At 33.3% G+C, this 26,688-nt stretch overlaps 2 protein-coding genes across 2 annotated transcripts; one reads left to right on the top strand and one right to left on the bottom strand.

Moving 5' to 3' along the window:
* The first annotated feature begins 1,637 nt into the window (after window positions 1-1,637).
* LOC115700477 (protease Do-like 1, chloroplastic) lies at window positions 1,638-5,173 on the top strand. The gene is made up of 8 exons (XM_030628017.2): window positions 1,638-2,238; window positions 2,345-2,467; window positions 2,590-2,761; window positions 2,931-2,968; window positions 3,532-3,730; window positions 3,811-3,963; window positions 4,090-4,224; window positions 4,910-5,173. The coding sequence occupies exons 1-8, from the start codon at window positions 1,760-1,762 to the stop codon at window positions 4,985-4,987; spliced, it is 1,377 nt and encodes a 458-aa protein (XP_030483877.2). The 5' UTR covers window positions 1,638-1,759; the 3' UTR covers window positions 4,988-5,173.
* An 18,112-nt stretch (window positions 5,174-23,285) lies between these two features.
* On the bottom strand, window positions 23,286-26,688 carry LOC115701247 (carbonic anhydrase 2). Its single transcript, XM_030628992.2, has 10 exons — window positions 26,203-26,688; window positions 25,397-25,455; window positions 25,153-25,302; window positions 24,983-25,031; window positions 24,770-24,886; window positions 24,559-24,612; window positions 24,371-24,456; window positions 24,180-24,285; window positions 23,922-24,080; window positions 23,286-23,533 (listed from the first exon to the last, which is right to left on the bottom strand). Exons 1-10 carry the CDS (start codon window positions 26,419-26,421, stop codon window positions 23,495-23,497), a joined length of 1,038 nt encoding a protein of 345 aa, XP_030484852.1. The 5' UTR covers window positions 26,422-26,688; the 3' UTR covers window positions 23,286-23,494.

Here is a 26,688-nt window from a genome sequence, read left to right as displayed (position 1 = left end):
AGTTGTTTTGGATTGTACCTGATGTGTATCTTGACTTATTGTTGTATATAGCATTTTTTTTGTAAAACTTTTATAACAGGAGATTCCCGAAATAAATTTTTGGCAATGTCATCATGTTCATTGCTATGATTTATTTTAGTGAAGTTTTTATTATTATCACAAATTTTATTAAAAAGTTAATCTACTATGACAAAACTACGTTTCAAAAGCATACACGTGGTGTCGTTATAGATTAGAGCATACACTGCTAAAGTAAATTGCGAGCAACACAACGAAGGAAGGCTTCTCGATATGATATCTGTCTATTAGATTAAGCCAAATGACGGTTACTGGGCAGTTATGCACATTTTCCCACATGTTGTAATTATTTGAAACATGAGAATTGACTACGATTCATGAGCAGTTATTAAGATAAATCTAAAGAAAATAACTGCCATATGAGAAATTCTATAAATAGGCGAAAAGACCACTAAGGGACGACAAGATGATCAAGAGAAGACCCTGAGGAAAACTCATCCTTTATTCTTGAATTCTATACTCTATAACACAAAACACCTAGAAATAAAAAAGACTCGTGAATTATGTAGATTTAACTACAAAAATTACGTAAATATCTTGTGTCAATTATTTTATTATTTATTATTCATTTAAAGCTTTATTAACGTTAGTTTTTTATTTCATAAAGAAGATCTTATTTATTATTAACGAAATTCTGAAGTAACAGTTAGCAATACTCTCTAAAATTTATTTAATTAAATTATATGTGGCTCGATACTTAATTGCATCAATAACGATATTGACACGCAGGAGGGTGCTAGACACCACTAATACCCTTTTAGTATTTCTCTTTAAAAAAATCTCTCCAATATTGTTCTTAATTTTGTGCTAAATTTGACACAAAATATAATATTGTGCTAAATTTAATACACAATAACTATATATTTCTTAATTATAATTTTACCATTGATTTTTAATTATAAGCTTTAATACATATTTTTTCACTACAATAATGTTATGAATTATTTTTTAAATATTTAATTTATTTATAATTATTAATTAATAACATTTTATTTTTGTTATTATTTGTATTTAAATGTTTCGATAGCAAATATTATTACAAATATAACATTTGTTTATTTTATGTTAAGTTTAGTATAATATTTAAATCTTTCATATTAAAGAAGGTCATATTACATTTATTAGTAACCCAAAATTTTATTGGGATTATTTCACAAATATACAAAAATTACAAAAAATTGATTATACGTAATTTTATTTATTTTTTTACTATTTTTATGGTTTTATTTACAAAAAATAGGGTCTTTTAAAACATTTTATATTATATTTTTATTAATTTATTGTTGATTTTTAGTTATTTATATGTTATATTTTTTGTTATTGTTTTAATATTGTTTAGATGCTATTTTTCTATTACTTTTAAAAATGTATATTTTCAACTTAAAAGAAATCTTTCAACTTAAAAATGTATTTTTTTTTTAAAAAAAATAATATTTTATGTAATTATTCCAATTTATTTTTCTATCTTTATTTATTTATTTTTCCAAAGTTATTTTGCTATATTTATTTGAATTGTAAATTACTCTTATATGAATATCCATCCTTTTTATTATAGTGTTTTTTTTGACATTGGAAATAAAAATAATTTTAAGAAAATGAGGAAAAAGGAGGCAAATATAAGAATAATTATATAATTCAATCCCTTTTGAGCATCTGTCCGGAAAAAAAGGAAAGACCAGAGATGGCTGCATATTCACTCATTTCTACGGTCTTCCACTCTTCTCCAACTTTCTCTTCACTTTCTCGCTCAACAAACAGGACCCCAACTCTCTACTTGTCTAAATCTTCATCTTCTTCTTCATCATCATCATCACCACCATCTTCCTCCTTCCGCAGAACTCCCATCTCTATCGTCTCTCTTCTCCGCCACAAGTCCCATCAAAATCAGACTCACCACATCACTCCACTTAATTCCTTCGAACCTTCTTCCCTCTCCAGACTACTCTCCTCCATTAAGCCCCTTTCAATTTCTCTCGATTCCTTCCTCGTTCTCTGTACCTCCCTAGCTTTGTCTTTTTCCCTCTGCATCGCCGATGTGGACCCGGCCTCCGCATTTGTGGTCACCACGCCGAGGAAGTTGCAGTCCGATGAGCTCGCCACAGTTCGTCTTTTTCAGGAGAACACACCTTCTGTCGTTTACATTACCAATCTTGCATCCAGGTTCGACTATGCTCAACTCTACTGTTTTTTTTTCCTGTGGGTTAGAGCTTATTTTTCTTTGAATTATTCGTGTGCCTGAGATGGTTTTCGTTTGATATCGATTTAGGCAGGACGTGTTTACACTCGATGTTTTGGAGGTTCCGCAGGGTTCTGGGTCGGGCTTTGTTTGGGATAAAGATGGTCACATTGTGACCAACTACCATGTGATCCGAGGTGCTTCTGATCTCAAGTGAGTTGGGTTTGAATTTGTTATGGTTGAAAATTGAAATGATTTCCTGTTGGGTTGAGTTGGTGAGCTACTATTCTTCGTTTGTTCTCTCGTCTCATAAGTAAGGACTGATATTTTTGCAGGGTTACTCTTGCTGACCAGACAACATACGATGCTAAAGTTGTTGGATTTGATCAAGACAAAGATGTTGCTGTGATACACGTTGATGCACCTAGAGAAAAATTGAGACCTATTCCGGTTGGCATGTCAGCAGATTTGCTTGTCGGTCAGAAAGTCTTTGCTATTGGCAATCCTGTAAGTAAATGGTTTTACTTTCTAATCCCAAGTGGCTATGTCTTACGTTCCTTAAATAAATACATTACTTGTTGGATCAATCTGCATGAGTACGACCAATGATTTTGTTATTTTACATGGATGGTCCAAGTTAACCAACCCTTGTTTATTCTGTTATGTGTTTTGGCAGTTTGGACTTGACCATACTCTTACTACTGGTGTTATTAGGTAAAAGATTCATGGACCTCTGTTTCATGTTTTTTTTTTTTTTGTCTAATTCACTACGGCTGTCCTCATTTGGCTTGTTATTAAGTCTTTTTAGTGAAACATTGCTTTCTTCTTTTGGCAAATTAACTTCAGAGCAATCTACGTTTTAGTTTCTACATTGACAAATACAATTTGAAAGAAGCTTAGTGCAAAGATAAAAGAAGCTCACTTTGGTAATTTTACGATTTAAGGTTGTCAATTGGAAATTTGCTGATTGGCATGTAACACTCTCTAGACGTACACTGAAGTAGAAGAAGAAAAAGATGTAGGTTTCATATAAATCATGGTGACTTGCTATTAAAACTAATTTCTTTATAAAGTGAAAGAGCTAAATTGATTACTCCGGATTTGTCCTTTAATGAAATGCAAGTAATTTATTGTAACACATAATCTTATGAGAATAATGGAGGGAATACAGCAAAGTTATTCCTAATACGTATTACAGATGTATTCTATGTGGATGTTTTATTTTTTTCCTTGTAAAGAATTATGATGCTGATGGATTCTTAAAATGCTTTTATTAGTGGGCTTCGTCGAGAAATCAGCTCTGCGGCTACAGGCCGTCCTATTCAAGATGTCATACAGACTGATGCTGCAATTAACCCCGGTAATAGTGGAGGGCCACTTTTAGACAGTTCTGGAAATCTTATCGGGATTAATACAGCTATATATTCTCCATCCGGTGCATCTTCTGGTGTCGGGTTTTCAATTCCAGTTGACACTGTGAGTAGCCTCTACATTCTAAACGTATGATATACTGATTTATGCTTCAGAGAAACTCATGCTTATTTCTACAAATATAGGTAAATGGTATAGTTGACCAACTTGTGAGGTTTGGTAAAGTTACAAGACCTATTTTGGGGATTAAGTTTGCACCAGATCAATCTGTGGAGCAGTTGGGGGTTAGTGGGGTGCTTGTTCTGGACGCTCCTGCCAGTGGTCCTGCTGGCAAAGCGGTAAATCTTTTTTTTTTTTTTTTTTTTTCTGTTTTGGGAACATTGGATTTTCTTCTTGAGAGTCCTTTGGTTAAAAGTTGTATTAAATTGACGATGTCAGTGGAGCTGATGAAGTGTGTTCTGCAGGGACTAAAACCAACTAAAAGGGATACCTATGGAAGACTCATATTGGGTGACATCATTACATCTGTGAACGGGCAAAAAGTATCTAGTGGCAGTGACTTGTATAGAGTTCTAGACCAATGTAAAGTGGGCGACAAGGTAAAGTTTCATTTGTGCTGACTTATATTAATTTACATTATCTTCTTCTAATGATAGTTTCAGAACAAAGTTGGAAAAATCTTTAGACAATTTCAATTCTGACTCCAAAAGTGTTTTGAGTGCATAAATGTCTTGTGCATTTTAAGATGTTTTAAGTCATTAACTAGTTGGTTGAGCAAGTCATACTGTCAAAGCATATCATGAATACCACGGATGATAAAACAACAACAGTTTATTCTTAATTCTTATATAATATTTGCTGATACCAATAGCATATAGTAGAATATACTTGCGTCTTTGGTTGGTCTGGAAAATGAGCCAGGCCTACCCTCTTATGCTTAGAAGTTGTTTAGATTTAAAAAGCTGCTTTTTAATACTGCATGTTGGTAAGTTGGATGTGGGTGTGGCAGTTTTTGTTACACAAGTAAATTTTGCCGGTAGCATAATTCATCTTTAACCATGCTGTAGACTAGAGGTGAATGGTGTTGTGTGGTCTGAGTTAATAAACGCATTGTACTCTATGTATACTTCTTTCCCAAACTTTCTCTTCTGTTTATTTATTTATTGTCAACTTTTGTAATGGCAAAAGGGGTAACTTTAAATGATTAAATTGACTACTAAAACTCCAAATCTTACCCTCATCAGTCCTCGTTAAACTTATTTAGGCATGTTTGTTGGTTCTCAGATATCTGTGGAGGTGTTGCGTGGTGACCACAAGGAGAAAATCCCTGTAGTACTGGAGCCTAAGCCAGATGAGTCGTAACATATTGATTGGACACTGGATTTATAATACACCTCAAAAATGAGAGATGCATTAATCCTCACTGAAAATGGTTCTTGTACATATTTTTATTTATTTTTGTGTACATACTAACACTATCAAGTTCAATTGTCATTGCATGCCAACATTATCATGACATTTGCTTTGGAAACAGCCTATATTTTCATACTTTTGTTTAGACTCCTTATATTTTATTGTTTAGCACTTGGATAATTTTTATAGTGAAACGACAATCTTAATTTCTAACTAGGGCATGATAATAACAAAGACATTGGTATTGGTTAAATTAGATAAAATGGGAAAAAGCAACACTTTCCTCTTATATTTCAGCTTGTATAAGTACTTGTGACCAAATATAGCTCAATCCTGAAAAGAAAAGATAAGATACTTTTACTTTTAGTATGAACCAAACCAGTATTAAGATGTTAATTTTTACAATTTGTTAAAGGAGTCCGCTCTCTTTCCTAAAGTCTTGGATTTGTTGCTTTTAATCAACAAATCTTTATTGTACTATTTTCTAGTCAAAATAATGTATACACGGGTAATAATTAGCTCTTTTTGTTTTTTTTTTTATCTGTATATTTTAATTTTATATACTTATTACAACCATTATATATACATATCTTCTGATAATAAAATGATATATTTTCACGTTATATCTTTTATCCACATGTTATCAGAGCAATAATTTTTCTATTATCTTTTATCCACATGTTATCAAAGCAAGGGTTTTTCTCTTGTTCTTCATCATTGTCAGATAATAATAGCAACTCTACTTTCCCATCATTATCATCTCCATAATCATTCACTTGAATCAAACAAGACACAATTGCTAATCATGAGATTATTATAGATTATAGAATTAAGCAATCAGAATGACACTTTGAGCAAAACGCAAACTTGGTCTTGTTAATGGATCCTTGCCCATTGTTAAACAAAAAAATTCATAATTTTTGGGAACTTATATGTCAAATTTATATATATTTAATATAGTATTTAAGTATTTTCTGGAATTATTTCTTAAAACCCAAACCAAGATTCACTTAAATCAATTAGTCGTCAAACTAATTTAACTGTCAAAAGGAAGTATTTTATGTCTGTTGACTTATATATAAATATATATAGAGAAAGTTGGGATTGACAAATTGTATTGAGCAACATTGACGATTATGTTGGTTTGAGTTAGTGAGTTAATAAGTTTTGAGAGATTACACCATGAAAGACTTGTTGTGATTATTTCCTTGTAGCTCCTCTCTCTCTCAGACTTGTTGTGATTATGTTGGTTTGGGTTAGATTGATATCTCTTATTCTCAATCAATAAAGAAGGGTGGTAATGCTTTCAAACTTGACTAGGACTAAGTTCACATTGAACTTAGGATCTGAAAGTATAATTCTCGTGGGTTATTGTATTTCCAAGCCATTTAGTTTCAACTGTGTGTTTTATATTTCTGGTTTGATATGTGTATGATGATTTGTTTATTTTTATTTAATTTTTAATTGTTTAAGTGTGATCTTGAAGCTAGAATCACATATATTAATTCCTACAAATCAGAGCTAGGTTCTTTAATCACCAAGGGAAATTCAAGATCACTTGCTTCCGCACCAAGAACTCATTAAGAATTTATCAAGGAATTTTTCAAGAGCACAGATTGAAGGAAGATTTCAATGGCTATGTTCGAACTAGAGAAGATTGATGGTTCAACTAATTTCGCACTATGACAAGAGAGTTTGAAGGGTATACTCATGCACCAGAAGGTGGCAAAGGTACTCAGAGATGAAAAGTTACTGGCTGAGAGTAAGCCAGAGAAAATCACAGAAATGGAGGAGATGGCTGTTAGTTTTTATGGTCCATATCAGAGTTAGAAAAGCGAAAGCAGATTTGATAAAAATAGTTTTTTTATCCAATATGAACCATAAGCCCAAGGATCTCATCATAATGTATATAGATTAAATCTAGAGTAATGAAAAGAAAACAATACCTCTTGAAGCCTATAAGGGTATTCTTGCTATCTTTTAGTACAATTAACGATCATCTAATCCAATTTTGTTGAAGAATTCACACTTTAATCTTCCAAGCCAACCTCAACACCCAGGAATAGAGTGAGTTATTATATCTTATTTGGATGGATTAATTTAGGTATTACAGTGTGTATTCAACTCATGTAACACTGTAACTGAGACAGGGTTGTTCAGCCTCACACACCTGTTATGGTGTAAGAGAGAGAGAGAGAGAGAGAGAGAGAGAGAGAGAGAGAGAGAGAGAGAGAGAGAGAGAGAGAGAGAGAGAGAGAGAGAGAGAGAGAGAGAGAGAGAGAGAGAGAGAGAGAGAGAGAGAGAGAGAGAGAGAGCTCTGCTTATTGAGGTTCTTAATTTATGATGCTATATATCCTATATATAATGTTATAAATAAAGCCTTTTAATTATTTGTTGTTTCTGGTTGTTAATTTATTATCTTATATATCCTACATATAGTGATATAAATAAACCCTTTTAATCTTTTATTTAAAATAAAAAGAAAATATCTTATTTGATTTGAATTCAAAATTCAAATTCAAATGTAAATATCTAATAACTGAATAACAAATATCAGCTAGATCTTTTATTTTAATTATTATCTTTTTAATTAAATAATTATCTAATAATTTATTTAATTAATAATTAAAATATAATTAGCTTAATTTAATTTAAATCATTTTAACCAATAAAATAATTAAACCAAACTAATTATGGACCTATATATGTCACCCTGCACATGTGGGCTAGGCCTACATGTTTGGGTCATATTTTAACCATCCACTGAAGCAAGTGCTTTAGAAACTAGAGTCATCAAGATGATTGTTGAAATGGGTGATGGAGCTGAGTCAGTTTGACATCTCTTACCACCTGCAAGTCCCAATAAAGGGCCAAGCCCTAAAAAATTTCATAGGTGAGTGCACTGGGATAACTAAGTCTCTGGAAAAAAGTTATCTACCAACATCCGTATGGAAATTTTTTTTGGAAGGAGCATCCAGTGAAAATGGATCTGGAGGTGAAATCATCCTGTTATCTCCTCAAGGACACCAATTAAAAAGTTCCTTACCTTCAAATTTGAAGCATCCAACAATGAGGTAGAGCACGAATCTTTCTTAGCCAGACAAAGGCTAGCTCGAGAAGTGGGAGCTGTGAATATCAAAATGCACATTGATTCTCAACTAATGGTGAACCAAATCTTTGGGGAATACTAGGCTCAAGGAGAGAAGATAATGGTGTATGTCACCAAGGCCCGAGAATAATTACATCATTTTAAGAGGTATCATATGAGGTAAGTTTGTAGGGCGCACAATACTTATAAACACATTGCAAAAATTGGCCATAAGTAAAGGAATGAAAACCCTAGGGTTCTTCGACATTGACTCCTTATCTGCACCTATTGGTTTTATGGTACTAAATTAGGTATGCAACGAAAGCGTTCATATTATTTGATTATCATTGTACCATACCTCAATGGATCTCCAGATATGCATACATTAAATCAAAGCATAAAATAGAAGATAAGAATATATATCTTTTGATGACTATCAGGGATATACATTAAATCAAAGCATAAAATATAAGATAAGAATATATACCTCTTCATGACTATCAAGGTATCCTTAAAACTTCTCATATGCTGTATCATTTTGGTTGATTAGAATTCACATCGTAGTCTTCCAAATCAATCCATCACACACAAGAAATAATGTGGGCTATTAGGATAAAGTATATAATTTGTTCTTGTTGAATTCTCAACACATGAGCAAGAACTATTTGAGAGAGAAAATAATTTTTTTTCTCCTTGGGTATTTTGAAAATAGCTATTGAAAATTATTATTTTTATTTCTCAAATTAGGCTTCTATTTATAGTAGTTAAATGCCTATTATTTTAATCATTTAAATAATATCTATAACTGAATTCGATTACTGATATTTATGAAGAAATCTCTCAACCACTTGAGAGAATATATTAACTACTTTAAAATATCTTAAACCACTTTTAAAATTAAAATATTTATCTGATTATATTAATTAAACTAAAAAGACAAAGCTCATGGGGAGATAGGCACCTACCTTGTCTTATTTAGGACAAGGATAGTATCTTTTGTCCAAACAACTTTTGTCTCAACAAATATTGTCTTCACAAATTTTGGCATTTCCTTATTTAATTAATTTGAAAAATTATTTATTTATTTCAAAAATAAATAATTACTATTTTTCCAATTCAAAATAAACTTTTCGAACAACATTATACGACTTTTTATCTCTTCCCTTTATAGTATTTAAAGGTGGCGGTTCGGGGACCATGAACCTATAATTCTAAGCTTCAATAAACTAGATTATTTATTGAGTCTCATCAACCAAATAATCTTTGTTTATTAATTCCATGATTACTCCACTATGAATATGAAATTGAACTCTTAGTAATTATAGAATTATATTTACTGAGTTTTAGTGAATTGTCCATTGATATAATCAATTCAAGTTATTAGCTCTCCATGTGTTGGTTCGTAATTAGTTTTGGTCAAATAACTATTTTATCATTCTAATTACTTCTTTATCTTTTAGTACCATTAATTCACTAGTGGAAGTACAATTTAGATCATCTAAATTTTTGCACAACTTTCCAATCTTAGAATTAACACTTAAAGGAAACCAACATTCGATCCGTTAGGAAAGTCAGGATTCCATAATTATAGATCAAGTTTCCAGCCATCCACATTATTAGATTTCCAAAACATAAGTTGTAAGAATCATCTTTTTTGAGAAACTTTAACGAGTAAATTAAAGAAACTAATAACATAAACAGGAGTTCATGATTACTCAAGATTTAGGCCGATATACTATTAATCATCATTATGATATGAATTAGGTCTTTAAGGACACATTAGATAAAGAAAATTTTATTCATATTGGTCCTTGTCGTATATAATCTCTATTATATACAACACCTTCACTTAAATGTCATCCTACATCAGTAATCTGAACTGAGATTACTTACACTAAAGAACGAGCATCAGTGAATCGTAATAGCAACCATTGATTAAAGATTCTATAATTTTAATAAGTTACTGACTGTTTTATTCATAACTAAGTGATCTTAATTTTTTATATAGCTAAAAGTCACAACCTCATATATGAATAAGGATTTTTTTGATATTTATATGTAAATTATTCAATAATAAATATTAATAATTTAATATTCAATCATATATCAAAATATTCAACTCTTTATTAATAATCAGAAATATATTTATAGGCTTTCCAAGTAAAAACCCTAAATCTCCCACTTGCCCTAAAAGCAAACTATGCATCTCCCTTAATCCCATATTAGTTATATGACCCATAAAAGACTTTGCTAGTAGCGTCTTTATGAATGGATCCGACAGGTTATGTTTTGATGCGATCTTCAAGACTGTCACATCACCTCTCTCTACTATATCCCTTAGTAGATGGTACTTCCTCTCAATGTGCTTGCCTCTCTTGTGGCTCCTTAGTTCCTTGGAGTCGGCCATCGCTCCACTGTTGTCACAGTAGAGCACCAATAGTTTTTTTTACTTCTGGAACTACTTCCAAAGCAGTGTAGAATTTCTTCAACCAAAATGCTTCCTTAGCTACTTTACAAGCTGCTATATATTCGGAATCTATGGTTGAATGTGCAATGCTCGTTTGCTTGATTCTTCTCCAGACTACAACTCCTCTACCAAGAGTAAATACTGACCCAGACGTAAATTTTTGACTATCTTTGTCTGATTGAAAATCAGAATCAGTATATCCAGTAGGATTTAACTCTCCAGCAGAATATAAAAGTATGATATCTCTTGTTCTCCAAAGATACTTTAGAATGTGCTTTACATTTATCCAATGTTCTAAACCTAGATTAGGTTGATAACGACTAACAATCCCTAAAATGTAGCATATGTCAGGCCTTCTACACAACATTGCATACATCAAGCTCCCAACTACTGATGCTGAAACAAATGAGAGAAAAAGGTTTTTTTTTTTATTTTTTTATTTTTTTATTTTTTTTTTATTTGTGATGATATATTTTAGTATATACAAAGGGTATATATAATACAATGTGAACACCTAGTAATTCTAGAGTAAATGAAAAATACAATAAATGTAAATTTACAACTAGCTTGATTTCCTACACTCTCCTTCAAGCTAGATATATGCTAACCATTCCTAATTTTGAACTTAGTTCCCTAAAATTAGCACGATGGAGAGCTTTGGTTAAGATATCAACGACTTGTTGTCTCGAGGGAATATGCTTCAAGGTGATGATCTTGTTTTCAATCTTTTCACTGATGAAGTGACGATCAATTTCAACATGTTTGGTCCAATCATGATGAACTGGATTCTTTGCTATTGCTATGGCTGATTGATTTTCACAGAGAACATCTATTGGGCCTTCAAGTTTGATTTTAAGTTCATCGAGAAGACGTTTCAGCCACATTCCTTCACAAATTTCATGTGCTAAGGCACAAAATTATGCTTCTGCACTGCTGTGAGCTACCATTTGTTGCTTCTTGCTTCACCAAGATACGAGATTTCCCCAAACGTAGGAATAGTACCTAGAAGTGGATCTTTGGTTAGTGAGAGAACCAGCCCAATCAGCATCTGTGTATATTTTAAGATCTTTGTTGAGAGTTTTCTTGAACAATAACCCTTTTCTTGGTGTTCCTTTGAGGTACCTAAAAATCTGGTAGACGACATCCATGTGTTCCTCAAAGGAATTATTGAGAAATTGGCTAACAACACTCATAGCGAAGCTTATGTCAGGCCAAGTGCGAGTTAGGTATATTAGTTTTCCCACAAGACGTTGATACCTTCCTCGATAAACTTTTGTTCCATCTGTCTGTACTTCAAGTTTGGTATTAGGGTCCATCAGAGTTTCACTTGGCTTGCATCCGATCATCCCAGTTTCCTATAAGAGATCAATGACATATTTCCACTGAGTGACTGAGATACCTTGGCTGGATCTTGCAACTTCCATCCCCAGAAAATATCTTAATTGGCCTAGATCTTTAATCTCAAATTTGCTGGAGAAAAGCTGCTTGAGATGATAAATTTCTTCCACGAAATTATCTGTAAACACAATATCATCGACATAAACAATCAATGTTGTTAATATTCTACCAACTGAGTGTTTTTTAAACAAAGTATGATCTGATTGGCACTTGGTATAACCATCTCCTTTCAACACTTTTGTAAACCTGTCAAACCAGGCTCGAAGGGATTGCTTGAGGCTATAGAGAGATTCTTTTAGTTTGCACACTTTTCCCTTTGAGAATCGGTCCTCAAATCTTGGAGGAATGTCCATGTATACTTCTTCCACAAGGTTGTCGTTAAGAAACACATGCTTTACGTCAAGCTAGAATAAAGGCCATTCATTGTTAATAGCAATAGATAAGAGAACTCGGATGGTGTTCAACTTAGCAACATGAGAAAATATCTCTTGGTAATCAATGCCATATGATTGGGTGAATCCTTTAGCCATTAAACAGGCTTTGAATCTTTCAATGCTCCCATCAGCCTTATACTTGACCAATAATATCCATTTACAACTAACTGTGTGTTTGCCATTAGGCAGATCTGTGATGATCCATGTTGTATTCTTTTCAAGTGCTTTTATTTCCTCCATTATGGCAGCATTCCAATTGGGATCCTATAGAGCTTCTTGAACTGAATTTGGAATCTAAACTTGATCCAGAGTGGTGATAAAAGCTCTATAGGTAGAAGATAAGCTTGAGTAACTCAAATAGTTATGAAAGGGATGCTGAGTGCAAGAGCGAACACCTTTCTTGAGAGTAATGGGAATGCTTAGATCGTCAAGCACATCTTTTTCCACAATGGGTTTAGCTCGAGCATCTTCCAGTGTTTGTTCAAGAATGAATGGAATTGGATTATATTCATGACTTTGCTGGGTTTGAGTGGTAGCTTGTTCAATGTTGGCTAGATTCTTCTTTTTGCTCAAGTAAACCTGGATTTCTTTGTTTAGGATGTGGACAAGAGTTTTTGGCTCATGTGAATTGGTTGAATGGTTGAGTCGGTCCTCGTTGATGGGAACAAGACTTAAGGAAGGAATTTGATGAGGATTTCTTGGCTCATGTGATTTGACTGAATAGTTTGGAGTATGAGTAACAGACGGATGATGATTTTTTGAAGTAATGGTGTTGTTAGAAGAAAAATGAGGATTAGTGAGTGAAATAGGAGGATGCGTAGTTTTTGAAGCAATGGTGTTGTCAGAAGAAGAATGAGGATCAGTGAGTGAAACAGGATGATGAGTAGTTTTTTGTAGCAATGGTGTTGTCAAAAGAAGAATGAGGATCAGTGAGTGAAACAAGTCCCAATTTTCCCAATTTTGTAGTTCTTGATTATGATTCTCTCCCTAAACTGCAAATTTTGGATAATAAAACTGTTCCTCAAAGAAAGTGACATCCATGGAGTTGAACACTTTTTGTGAAACAGGATAGTAGCTTTTGTATCCTTTTTTATTAGATGAATAGCCAAGAAGGATACATTTCGTGGCTCGAGCATCAAGTTTGCTACGATATGAGGAGTGAACATGGACAAATGCAACACAACCAAAGACACGTAAGGGAATTTGAGACACAAGATGTGAGTGAGGATATGCTTTTAGGAAGATTTGCAGCGGAGTTTTGAATTTTAATACACGCGATGGTATTCTATTTATGAGATAGGTAGCTGTGAGAACTACTTCACCCCAAAATCTTTTTGGAACATGGGATGAAAAAGGTAAAGATGGGGCTACCTCTAGCAAATGACGATTTTTGTGTTCAGCCACACCATTTTGTTGTGGTGTGTCTACACAATAGCTTTGATGAACAATCCCATTGGATTGCAAATATGATACAAGTACAGAATTGAAGAAGTCATGAGCATTGTCGGTTTTTAACAATTGAATGTTTGTTTGGAATTGAGTTTGGACGCCGGACTATTGGGTTTTGCCGATCGGAGGTGGGACAAGCTCCCCAGGTCGGAGGTGAGAATAAAAAACTACTTTTAATTAATATTCTAGGATAAAGCCTCCAAACCCTAATTTTAACAAAGGAAGGAGTGAGAAAAATAATATGCTTGAGAAGCTTTAAATGCTCTGATACCATGAAGCAAATGAGAGAATTTTTTTTTTTTTTTTTTAATTTCTGATGATATATTTTAGTATATACAAAGGGTATATATAATATAATGTGAACACATAGTAATACTAGAGTAAATGAAAAATACAATAAATATAAATTTACAACTAATTTACAGCTAGCTTGATTTCCTACAGATGCATAAGGGTACTTTCTCATGTCCTCTTCCTCTTGAGGAGTCTTTGGACATTGATCCTTACATAGAGTAATTCAATGTCTAGACAATAACTGTCCTTTCTTGAAATTCTCCATTGAGAATCTTTTTAGCACCTTATCGATATAATTTACTTGAGAAAGTGTTAATGTTCTCTACTTTCTATCTCTATACATTTTGATCTCGAGAACATAGCTTGCTTCTACCAAAGCTTTTTTTTTTTTTTTTAATTTATTGGCTAACCACTTCTTTACATTTGATAATTTTTCTACATTGTTTCTAATAAGTAGAATATCATCAACATAAATCACTACACTCCCTTTGATGTATTTGTATACATAGGCTTCATCTTCATTTTGTTCAAAGCCATACCCTTTAATGGTCTTATTAAAGGTGATATTCTAAGATCTAGAGGCTTGCTTCAATCCATAACTGGATTTAAGAAACTTGTACACCTTTCGATCTTTCCCTTGTAGCACATACCCTTCTGGTTGTTCCATATAAATAATTTTATCAAGATCACCTTTTAGAAAAACAGTTTTGACGTCTATTTTCCATATCTCATAGTCATAAGTAGCAGTTATATAAAGAAAAATGTGAATGAGTTTAAGCATTGTCACATGAAAGAATGTTTCATCATAGTCAACGCCTTCTCGCTGTGTGCAACCTTTAGCTACAAGCCTAGCTTTAAAAGTCTCTACCTTCCCTTCAAAATTTCTATTCTTTTTGAAAATTCACTTACACCCTATGGGGGTAATATTCTCGGGTGGAGTTTCATATTCCTAGAATTTGTTGGTGCCCATGGAATTCATTTCTTGATCCATGGCATTATTCCACTTGTCTGAGTCAGGCTCTTCTATTGCTTCTTTGTAAGTTGATGGATTGTTCTTGTCTGTGTCAGAGACAAGAATATGTGCTTCATGTTAGGGTTTATAAAACACTTAAGAAATATATAAATCACAGATCCAAACATATTCCTAAAAGTGCTTTAATATAGAAAACCCTAAATCATAAATCTATAAAGCCTTTGCTAAATTAAAGAAGAAGAAGATGATAAAATATGAGCGGAAGCACTAACCTGAAGCCATTGTTGGAGATTGCAGAGAAGGTTTTGATCTTCCAAGAATACACTATTTTCTTAGGTATTTTCTCTGATGGGGAAGGAGAGAATACAGAAACCCTAGTGTTTCTTGGGGACCACTACCTATTTATAGAGTCATCTTAGAATAACTCTTGGGTATTTATAATTTGGCCCCTCAACAAATTATAAATTAACTTATGGTATCTACACATTAATTCCATGACACTTTAATACCCTTTTGATACCCATAACATAATTGGTCACTTAATTTCGTATCACACTTTATAATAGCATATACATTATACATATGTGCCCACAAAGGATTTTTTAATCCAACAATCTCCCACTTGGGCAACATATGTTACCTGATATATGTATAACCTTATGAGCTCAAAATTTGCTATTATGTAAAGGTATTCACAACAATCTCGTCCATCAACTATACCCATATAGGATCAAAGCGATTTTCGTCATATCAATCATGACTAAACCCATCAATGGTCACATATACAAATATAGCCAAATGACATAGATCAATCATGGATGTGTAGCATGAAAATTACATGCAATGTGAACCGAACATGCCTATTTCCAACTGGTCCTCCTTAAACCAAAGTGAGGTCAAACTTAAACATAACAAAACAGAGTGAATAAACTGAAAACTTTATTTCTGATCAGAAAATAACCAAATACATAAATGTCTTAAACAAACATAAAGCAAAGAAAATACAAACTCCCACTAAATCACGATATCCTCAAGTAATACGACACCCATATGAGCAGTGTGCTCATGAAAGACCTTGGGTGGTAATCCTTTTGTGAGCGGATCCGCTATCATGGAGTTTGTCCCAATATGCTCTATGGAAATCTGTCCACTCTGCACTCTTTCTTTCACAACTAGGAACTTTATGTCAATATGCTTTGACTTGGATGAGCTCCTATTGTTATTGGAATACAGCACTGCTGATTTATTGTCACAGAATATCTTAAGTGGTCTTTCAATATTCTCCAAAACACGCAGCCTAGTGACAAAGTTTCTCAGCCATATTCCCTGATTTGATGCCTCATAACACGCTACGAATTCTGCTGCCATGGTGGAAGAAGCTACAAGTGTCTGTTTGACACTTTTCCAGGATATAGCTCCTCCAGCTAACAAGAAAATGTAGCCTGATGTAGACCTTCTGCTATCTTGGCATCCAGCGAAATCAGAATCAGAATACCCTACGACCTCCAAATGATCTGATTTCCTGTATGTGAGCATGTAATCTTTTGTTCTCTGAAGATACCTCATAACCCTCTTGGCTGCTATCCAATGGTCCATACCAGGGTTGCTTAAATATCTGCCTAACATCCCAACAATGTACGCAATATCTGGACGCGTACATACTTGAAGATACATTAGACTTCCTACAACTGATGCATAGGGAATCTTTTTCATTTCCTGAATTTCAAGGCTGCTTTTAGGGCATTGTCTAAGACTGAATTTGTCTCCTTTAGCAACAGGGGTATCACCTGGTCTACAATCTTGCATGCCAAATCTTTTGAGTACTTTATCGATATAGCTCTTTTGTGATAATCCAAGAATACCCCGAGAACGATCTCGACGTATTTGAATTCCTAATACAAAAGAGGCGTCACCAAGATCTTTCATCTCAAATTGCTTAGATAAAAATCTCTTGGTTTCGTGCAATAAGCCTATATCATTAGTAGCAAGCAATATGTCATCGACATATAGAACCAGAAATATGTATTTACTCCCACTGAACTTGTGATATACACAATCATCAATAATATTCATCTCAAAACCAAATGAGATAATTACTTGGTGAAACTTGTGATACCACTGACGAGAAGCTTGCTTGAGTCCATAGATGGATTTCTTTAATTTGCAAACCATATTCTTTGGGTCACCAACCACAAAGTTTTCTGGTTGCTCCATATAAATTGTCTCATCAATGTCGCCATTGAGAAACGCTGTTTTAACATCCATCTGATGTAACTCAAGGTCAAAATGAGCAACAAGTGCCAATATTATCCTAAAAGAGTCTTTCGATGAAACCGGAGAGAAAGTCTCTGTATAATCAATGCCTTGTTTCTGAGTATAGCCTTTTGCTACAAGACGTGCCTTAAATCTCACCACATTACCATATTCATCCTTCTTGGTTTTAAGTAACCACTTACAACCAATTGGTTTTACACCTTCTGGTAATGGGACAACTTCCCAAACTTTATTGTCTTGCATAGACTTATTCTCTTCATCCATGGCATCAATCCACTTTTGAGAGTTAGAACTTTTCATGGCCACGATGCAAGTTGATTGGATCATCTTCCATCATTCCAATTTCATCCTCATGTTCTTGAAGAAATACAAAATAGTCATCTGAAATAGCATTTCTTCTCTCTCTTGTGGACCTCCTTAATGGCTCTTGTTCTTGAGGGTGTTGAATTTGTTCTTCTGGAACAATAGCCTCATTTTGATTTGGGAGTTGTTCAACATTGTCTTGTTGAGGTTCCGGATTCATTTCTTGATCAATGACAGTGTGGAAGCTGAACATTGTCTAAAATGATAGTAGGAACCGAGTTTGAATTCAATTCCTCCTCAAAAACAATGTCTCTAACCTTATTTCTCCCCCCAAATTCAACATCCTCAAAAAATGTTGCGGTTCCGTCTCAAATATATTTCGACGGTGGGATCATAAAACTTATAGCCCACTAGATCGCTCGGAATAACCAATAAAGTAGACTAACTTGTTTTGGAGTCCAATTTATTTTCATGTGGCCTATAAGGCCTTGCCTCATTGGACATCCCCAAATGTGGAAATGCTTTAAACTAGGCTTTCGACACTGTCCAAAGCTCATAAGGTGTTTTTGCAACCGCTTTACTTGGTACTCTATTCGGAATGTAAGGCTCTTGTCTTTAATGCTTCTCCCCGAGAGGGACTCAGGTACGGTAGAATGAGCGATCATGCTCCTTACCATATCCTTAAGAGTCCTATTTCGTCTCTCGGCAACACCATTCATGCTAGGTGATCCCGGCATGGTGTCTTGTGGGACAATACCACATTCCTCTAGGAATTTAGCAAATGGTCCCGGACGTTGTTCACACGAGCCATCATATCTACCGTAGTACTCACCACCACGATCGATTTGACGTTCTTAATCCTTTTGTTGAGTTGATTCTCAACTTCAGCTTTGTAAGCTTTGAACACGTCCACAGACTGAGATTTTTCATGAATGAGATATAGGTACCCATAACGTGAGTAATCGTCTATGAATGATATAAAATATTGTTGACCATTCCAAGATGCCGTAGGGAATGGCCCACAAATATCTGTGTGAATCAATTCTAAGACTTCTGAAGCTCTATTGGCACCTAATCTCTTAGTTTTGGTCTGTTTTCCCTTGATACAATCTACACAGACATTGAAATCTGTGAAGTCAAGAGACTTTAAAATGTCATCAGACACAAGACGCTCAATTCTACCTCTTGAGATATGACCTAAGCGTTTATGCCATAATGACGCTGAATTTTCTTTATTTAATTTGCGTTTAGTACCTCGTGATTCCACATGCAAGGTTTCATTATAGGATGCAATTGTTTCTAACAAATAAAGATTGTCATAAGTATTCAAATAACCAGTTCCAATAATATTTGAATTTAAAGACAAAGTAAACCGATTGTTTCCAAATGAACAACAATATCCAAATTTGTCCAACAAAGAAACGAAACTAAATTCCGCCTAAAAGACGGCACAACAAAAGTGTCTTTCAAATCCAAATAAGAACCGGTTCCTAATAACAATCCGAAATGCCCAATTGCTTCCACTTCCACCGATTGACCATCGCCCACAAAGATGTATCTTTCACCATCACTTGGCTTTCGGTAGCTCGAGCAACCACCGCATAGAAACACTTATGTGAGTAGTAGCACCGTAATCTATCCACCAAGTGTTTCTAGGTACCGAAACTAAATTAACCTCGGAAACAGACCAAAGCAAGATTAATACCTTTCTTTACACGCCATGCGTGATATTTGGCACAATCTTTCTTCACATGTCCAAGTTGGTCACAAAAGAAACAACCCTTAGAATCCTGTTGTTGTTTCTTTTGAACTGGACCCTTAGCAGCTTCATTCTCAAATTTCCTTTTCTTGCCCTTATCCTTAGGGGTAGTGGCCAAATGAGCACTTTCGGTTTTGTCCTTTTCCAACCTTTCTTCCTCTTGCACACAATGAGAAATAAGCTCGTTGAGAGTCCATTTCTCTTTTTGACAGTTGTAACTAATTTTAAATTGGTTAAACTGTGGAGGAAGCGTTAACAAAACCATGAGTACAAGTACATCATCTGAAAGCTCAATCTTAAGTGTCCTTAATCTTGAGACAATATGATGCATTTCCATAATGTACTCCCTTACATTTCCTTGACCCTTATACTTCATGTTCATTAAAGAACCAAGAAGTGTTGTCATTTCAACCTTATCGTTTTTAGCAAAACGTTCCTCAATTTGTTCAAGGAAATTCTTAGCCATAGTAACCCCTTCGGATTCTGTGCCCCAAAAGGCTTACGGAATGCGTGTTTCATAATCATTAGACTCATGCGATTTGAACGATCCCAACTCTCAAATTCCTTTTTATCATCATGGGAACTTTCCTTAGTGAGAGGTGCAGTTGTTCATTCCTTAGTGCATGGTCTAAATCCATACATCCCTAACTATAAGTAGGTTCCTTTTCCAATCCTTGAAATTGGTCCCATTAAGCATAGGAATAGAATTAATGTTAGCGAGATATTGAAGCGACGAGAAGATGAACTAGCTGAATATAGAACAAATAAAATAAGCTCACATTAATATGCATAATTAAACAATAAATTCAAAAATTGGTTAATCCCATCTCAAGATACCAAACACACATTAATATCAAGTCTTTGGACAGTAATATTAACTGTAAGCGGTACTCTTGGTGTAGCAATCAAATATTGACAATAAAACTGTGCCAAACAATAGGTCAATCTTTGGACTAACGTATTGCTCACACAAAATACCTTATAATCGTCACACATTTATCGCTACAGGTATGTTTGAAATCTAGCAAAATATTTACTTACCTTTGGGCTAGTCAATATAAGCATCAATTACAAACATACAACCATCCTAATATTTAAATAAATTAATCTACACAAAAGAGGTCACTTTGGCGACATATTGTTTCAATTAATTTACTTAAAATATTAGTCATAAACCAACACCAAAATTTGAATTAAATTGTTTGCACAAAATATATATTTACTAAAATATACTATCACATATATATATTATACAGTACTGAAACACATTATATATAAATATGCTTAATCTTTAATAAAACATATATGTGCTCAAACGCTTAAGCTAAACAAGAATCAATCTAATTTATTTTGGGTTGGGGCTTTAATTAGAGTAACGCATATATATAAACGTATCATATATATACTTCTTATTCTATCAATAACCAGAACAAAACAAAAAAAAAAAACGGAAAAGTTGATTACTGAAGCCAACATAAAATATATATATAAATCGGCATCTTTGAATCCATATAAAAATCGGCAATTACATAATGATATTATGATGTATACACACACCGAAATTAATTCTAAAGATATACATATCAGTACACTTAACATTGAAGCAAACAACGCCGATCAAAGAATATAAACAATACTGAATTTCCAATCAATGATACATAACACCAATCAGAATATATCATGTATTCATGAATCAAAATTTTTCAATATCAACCAAAAAATTCAATATATATATTTATACATTGAAACTAAAACTGCCAAATACTGCAGCACAATATTATTTAAAGAAAAATTAAAACCCTAATTTTTAAAATCCCCAAATTTCATAAACAAAAATCATCAGATCTTCAATTAATTCAACAAAGGTGGCTCTGATACCACTTGTTAGGGTTTATAAAACACTTAAGAAATATATAAATCACAGATCCAAACATATTCCTAAAAGTGCTTTAATATAGAAAACCCTAAATCATAAATCTATAAAGCCTTTGCTAAATTAAAGAAGAAGAAGATGATAAAATATGAGCGGAAGCACTAACCTGAAGCCATTGTTGGAGATTGCAGAGAAGGTTTTGATCTTCCAAGAATACACTATTTTCTTAGGTATTTTCTCTGATGGGGAAGGAGAGAATACAGAAACCCTAGTGTTTCTTGGGGACCACTACCTATTTATAGAGTCATCTTAGAATAACTCTTGGGTATTTATAATTTGGCCCCTCAACAAATTATAAATTAACTTATGGTATCTACACATTAATTCCATGACACTTTAATACCCTTTTGATACCCATAACATAATTGGTCACTTAATTTCGTATCACACTTTATAATAGCATATACATTATACATATGTGCCCACAAAGGATTTTTTAATCCAACACTTCATGTTCATAGCAAACAAGTTGTCTCACAATCCTCCCACTATGACGATGTACATGGGTTTCCTTTTCAGGAGTAGTGGTAATCGTTGTCAGTCATTCAACTAATGGTGCTGGAATTGTTGGGTCACAAATCTGCCCATTTTTGTATTTCATCTATAACCAATTGACTGCGTGGTTTGTGACTTTTCACATATTTTTCCAATTCAAAATATATTTTTTCGAACAACATTATACAACTCTTTATCCCTTCCCTTGACAGTAATTCAAGGAGGCAATTCGGGGACCATGAACCTATAATTTTAAGTTCCAATAAACTAGATTATTTATTGAGTCTCAACAACCAAATAATCTTTGTTTATTAATTCCATGATTACTCCACTATAAATATAGAATCGAACTCTTAGTAATTATAGAATTATATTAGTGAGTTTTAGTGAAATGTCCATTGATATAATTAATTCCACTGATTAGTCCTCCATGTGTTGGTTCGTAATTAGTTTTGGTCAAATTAGCGTTTTATTTTTCTAATTACTTCTTTATCCTTTAGTACCATTAATTAACTAGTTGAAGTATAATTTAGATCCCATCTAAATTTGTGCACAACTTTTCAGTCTCAGAATTGACACTTAAAGAGAACTAACATTCGATCTGTTAGGATAGTCAAGATTCCATAATTGTAGTTCATATTCCCAACCATTCACATTATTAGATTCTCTAAACAAAAGTTGTAAGAATCATCTTTTTTGAGAAACTTTAACGAGTGAATTAAAGAAACTATGAACAAGAGTTTATGATTAGTCAAAATTTAAGCTGATCTACTATTGATGATCGTTATGATATGAATTAGGTCCATGTTTATTTTGTTAGTGTTCTTAGAGTGTGTGCTGAGTAAATGATCAAACACAAATGCTAGGATGAGTTATTTGTGTTTTAATTACATAGAGGGTACATTTTTATGAACTAGTGATGATCTCACTTCTTATTTGTTGTGAGAGAGTGTACCAATAGGTCTTTTTTTGTTTTTTTTTTTGGCTAACTGTGTACGAGTAGGTTTCATTCTTTTGTTTTGGATATGTTTTCGGTTAAAATGTCAAACATAGTTCTTCTCTTATTTTAAGGTACAAGCTGTCCTTTTTATGACAAAGGATAAGGATGTGGTAGAGTAGATGATAAACTATGAAGGTAAAGAAAAATCTAAATTTGGTACTTTGCAAAGGCACCCAAAATCTTATTTTTTTTTAATATTTTTAATATATATTTTATTTGGGAAAATAACACCCAACATTATTATTATGAAGGTTTTCTTAATTTGTTTGATTATAGTTATATATGTTAGTTTATCCTTTAAATGGTCTAGTAGTTTCTTATGACCTTTTAAGTTGAAGCTTTTGCTGAAATCATATAACTCTAGTGGAGAAAGATAATGGTAGCTGAAAATATGTAAAAGGAGCTTATTGGGGATGAGGGGAAAAAAAAAGTTACACCCAACTCTCTCAAAACAGAGGCTTATTAATTTGGTTACAGAACCCCACTTTTAGTTTGAGTACTCATCATCACATAATAATGTGAGATTTAATTAATTAAAGAGAGCCTCTTCTTTGGCAGGGAAGGGGGATGACCGATCTAACCATGTCCCCTAGAGCTTCCAATGAAGTATGGTGGCCACATCCTTAACCTAACAAAGAGAAAAAAAGGGAAAAAGAAAAAGAGAAAAATGCACTAATGAATATTAATTGGTCCTTTGTGATTTGGATAGATGATCTTCTCATCATTAATTACCTATATATCATTGTAAATGAAGCTATTAAATAAATAAGAAGAAAGAAAGCTTTTGTATGAAAAAAAGAAAAAGAGCCACTAAAAAGGGTCTCTCTTTCCAAGTTTATTATTGATTGCAAATGCAAACCCCCATATAACTCTCACTTGGATACATTTTTCTTTTTTAAGAACAAATTAAAGTAATTAAAATATATATATATATATAGAAATTAGGAAAGGAAGATGGATAATTGCAGATAGTGATGATATTGATAATGGTTGATGAAGTAGTACTGAAGTCATACGGAGACAGAAGGAGAAAGGCCAAAGTCAAGTCCCCAAAGCTCAAATGTTCCATTAACAAAGTCATAGTAACCACCCTTCAATGCAAGAGTTTTGTTCACCAAACCATCTCTTACATAAGGATAGGTAAGAAGGTTTCCGAGGGATGTGTTCACTGCCTCCTGCAATAATATCACATTCCAAAAATATAATCAACATTTTCATTATTATTAAATAATAATTAATCCAAAAACTAAAAAATAAAATAAAATGATCATTACCTTTTCACAGCATCCACAGAGTTCTGAGAAAGGTGCACTGCCCAAGGATGATTTGACCTTGTTCTTAGCAGGCAACCCAATTTTAACCCAGTCTTCAATGAAGTCCCTGCATATTTATATTTCATCAATATTAATAATTTATTTTAGCTTATGTTTGTATGTATATATTTATACAAGTAGTGTCATCTTACGTGGAGGTAGCTCCATCATCTGGGATAGACATAAGCCCCTTAATACCACCACAAGCACTGTGACCAATCACTACAATGTAACTCACCTGCACATATAACATACGTACCCCAAATTAAAAAACAAAATAAATAAACAGTGGCCATTACAAACAAAACATGGTTGTAGATAGTAATAATTAATTTAGTACCTTAAGATGCAGAACAGCGAACTCGATAGCAGATCCAGTTCCAGCGTACTTGGTCTGTGTTGCAACAAAAACCAAATTCATTAGCTTTATACATTATTGAAGACAATATAATAACTACACACTACTCTAATTACTAATTAAGCTTTACATCCAAAAGAAAAGAAAAGAAAAGAAAAGAAAAGAAAAGAAAAGAAAGGAATAGAGAGACTACCTGGTCGTATGGTGGGACCAAGTTAGCAACATTACGAATCACAAAAGCCTCTCCTGGCTGGAAATCTAGAACATGCGATGGGCAAACCCGAGAGTCTCCGCAGGCAAATACCATAAACTGCAATAATAATTATACAGCAATTATAGAATATATACATGATACATTATAATTTATAATTTATATATAGGTTATATTATTATTATTAATTATTACCTTGGGGCTTTGGCCTTTGGAAAGTTCAGCGTACAGAGCTGGGTTTGTTCTGTAGTTACACAAAATTAAGAAATTAATAAGATATTATTGAGTACTTACTATAATCTAAACAAATTAAAAATTATTATAAAAGACATATATAATAAGCTAGATTAAATGAGTATACTTACTCATATTTCTCCTTCTTGAATTTAACAAAGCCAGTCTTCATTCTCTCAACTGCATCATACCCTCCTATTTTGCCATCAGCTGGGGTCTGTAATTCTGCTGTTATTTGCTCCACTTTCGAAGCTGCTGTAGTTTTTAATTCTCCATTTTCACTGCAAATTAATAATTATATAATAATTTAATCTTTTAAGTCATGATACTTGTCAAAATGAAAAGGGATATTGTATATCATCAAAATGTTTTTACTTGAGAAGCTTCTGAAGAGATGCAATGGCCTCCTCGTAATCCTTTCCCATGTCTTCGTTCTGTAGTTGAATAATTAAAACAAAAAGAAATTATGTACTGCTTAATTAATAGAGATTAAGTACATAGATATATATAGTAGTATTTATATCAATTATTACTAATTAAGTACCTAGCTATATATATACAGTAAGCTAATATTACATTAAACTTTAGCCAAGTACTACAGATACAGTTCCCCTTTTTTCTTAGATCTTTGGTCTAATGTGGACCATTCCTTTTTTTTTTTTTCCGTGAAACTTATATTCTGTTTAAGAATATTTTGCTTGCTTACATATATATAGCGGATATAATAAGTAGTTCGTATTATATTAGTAGAAAGTTATAAATGGGGAAACAAAATATCCAAATGGAACTGCGTGTATAACCATACACGTTTCACTACTAAAAAATGGGAGCCAATCAAGAACTGCCACGTCAAATAAACCAACGTGGTTAGTATAAGCCAGTCACTACCGGCCACGTACGTATTTATATACTTAAAATGGTTAGTTGCTTGATAGCTCCACAAAGGTATTATCTTTGCCTTAAAAGCCAAAAACAACACTGTTTTAATTGTGAAAATGTAAAAGTTTCATGCATATTAAAATACCAAAAGCACACGTACATACACGTACCCCTCCAATTTTTTTTCTTTTTTCCTTGATCATATTAATGAAACAAAGACCACAAATATATATATAAGTTATTACAATAAAAATTAATAATAAATGCATGATGAATATTAGTTAATTAATTAATTATATTACCCAAGTAGTTGGGTTGATGATAGGAGAAGGAGCTGCGAAAACGGGCTTGTTTTGGATGAGACTAGGAGGAGGAGTAGGAGAAGAAGGAGAAGAAGAAGAGCCAAGCCTAGCGCATGGTCGTAATGTGGTGGGTTTATTATTTTTAAGAGAGTTAGAAGGAGAGACGGTGGTGGAGGTGGAGGTGAGACACCAGCTGTGGATAGAAGCAGCAGTCGACATTGTGCAACCTAAAAATTATGGTGTTTTGGTATATAGTTTATACCCCACAATTTTTCACTCCAAAACAGATAACGAAAGCGAAATACCACTAAACCACAGCTTCACCCTTTGAAGATCAGGTTTCGACGCTCCAGATCATTTTCTTTAGTTACCTCTCCATCAATTTTCTCACAGAATATATTTATGTATGTCCAAAGGAAGATCCATGCTTCTTAATAACCTCTATAATTAAGTCGTTTCATTTGCATGGTTTAATTTTATAACTGG

Source organism: Cannabis sativa, chromosome 8 (assembly GCF_029168945.1).
Source record: "Cannabis sativa cultivar Pink pepper isolate KNU-18-1 chromosome 8, ASM2916894v1, whole genome shotgun sequence".
Classification (NCBI taxonomy): domain Eukaryota; kingdom Viridiplantae; phylum Streptophyta; class Magnoliopsida; order Rosales; family Cannabaceae; genus Cannabis; species Cannabis sativa.
This window is presented reverse-complemented; position numbering and strand designations above follow the sequence as displayed.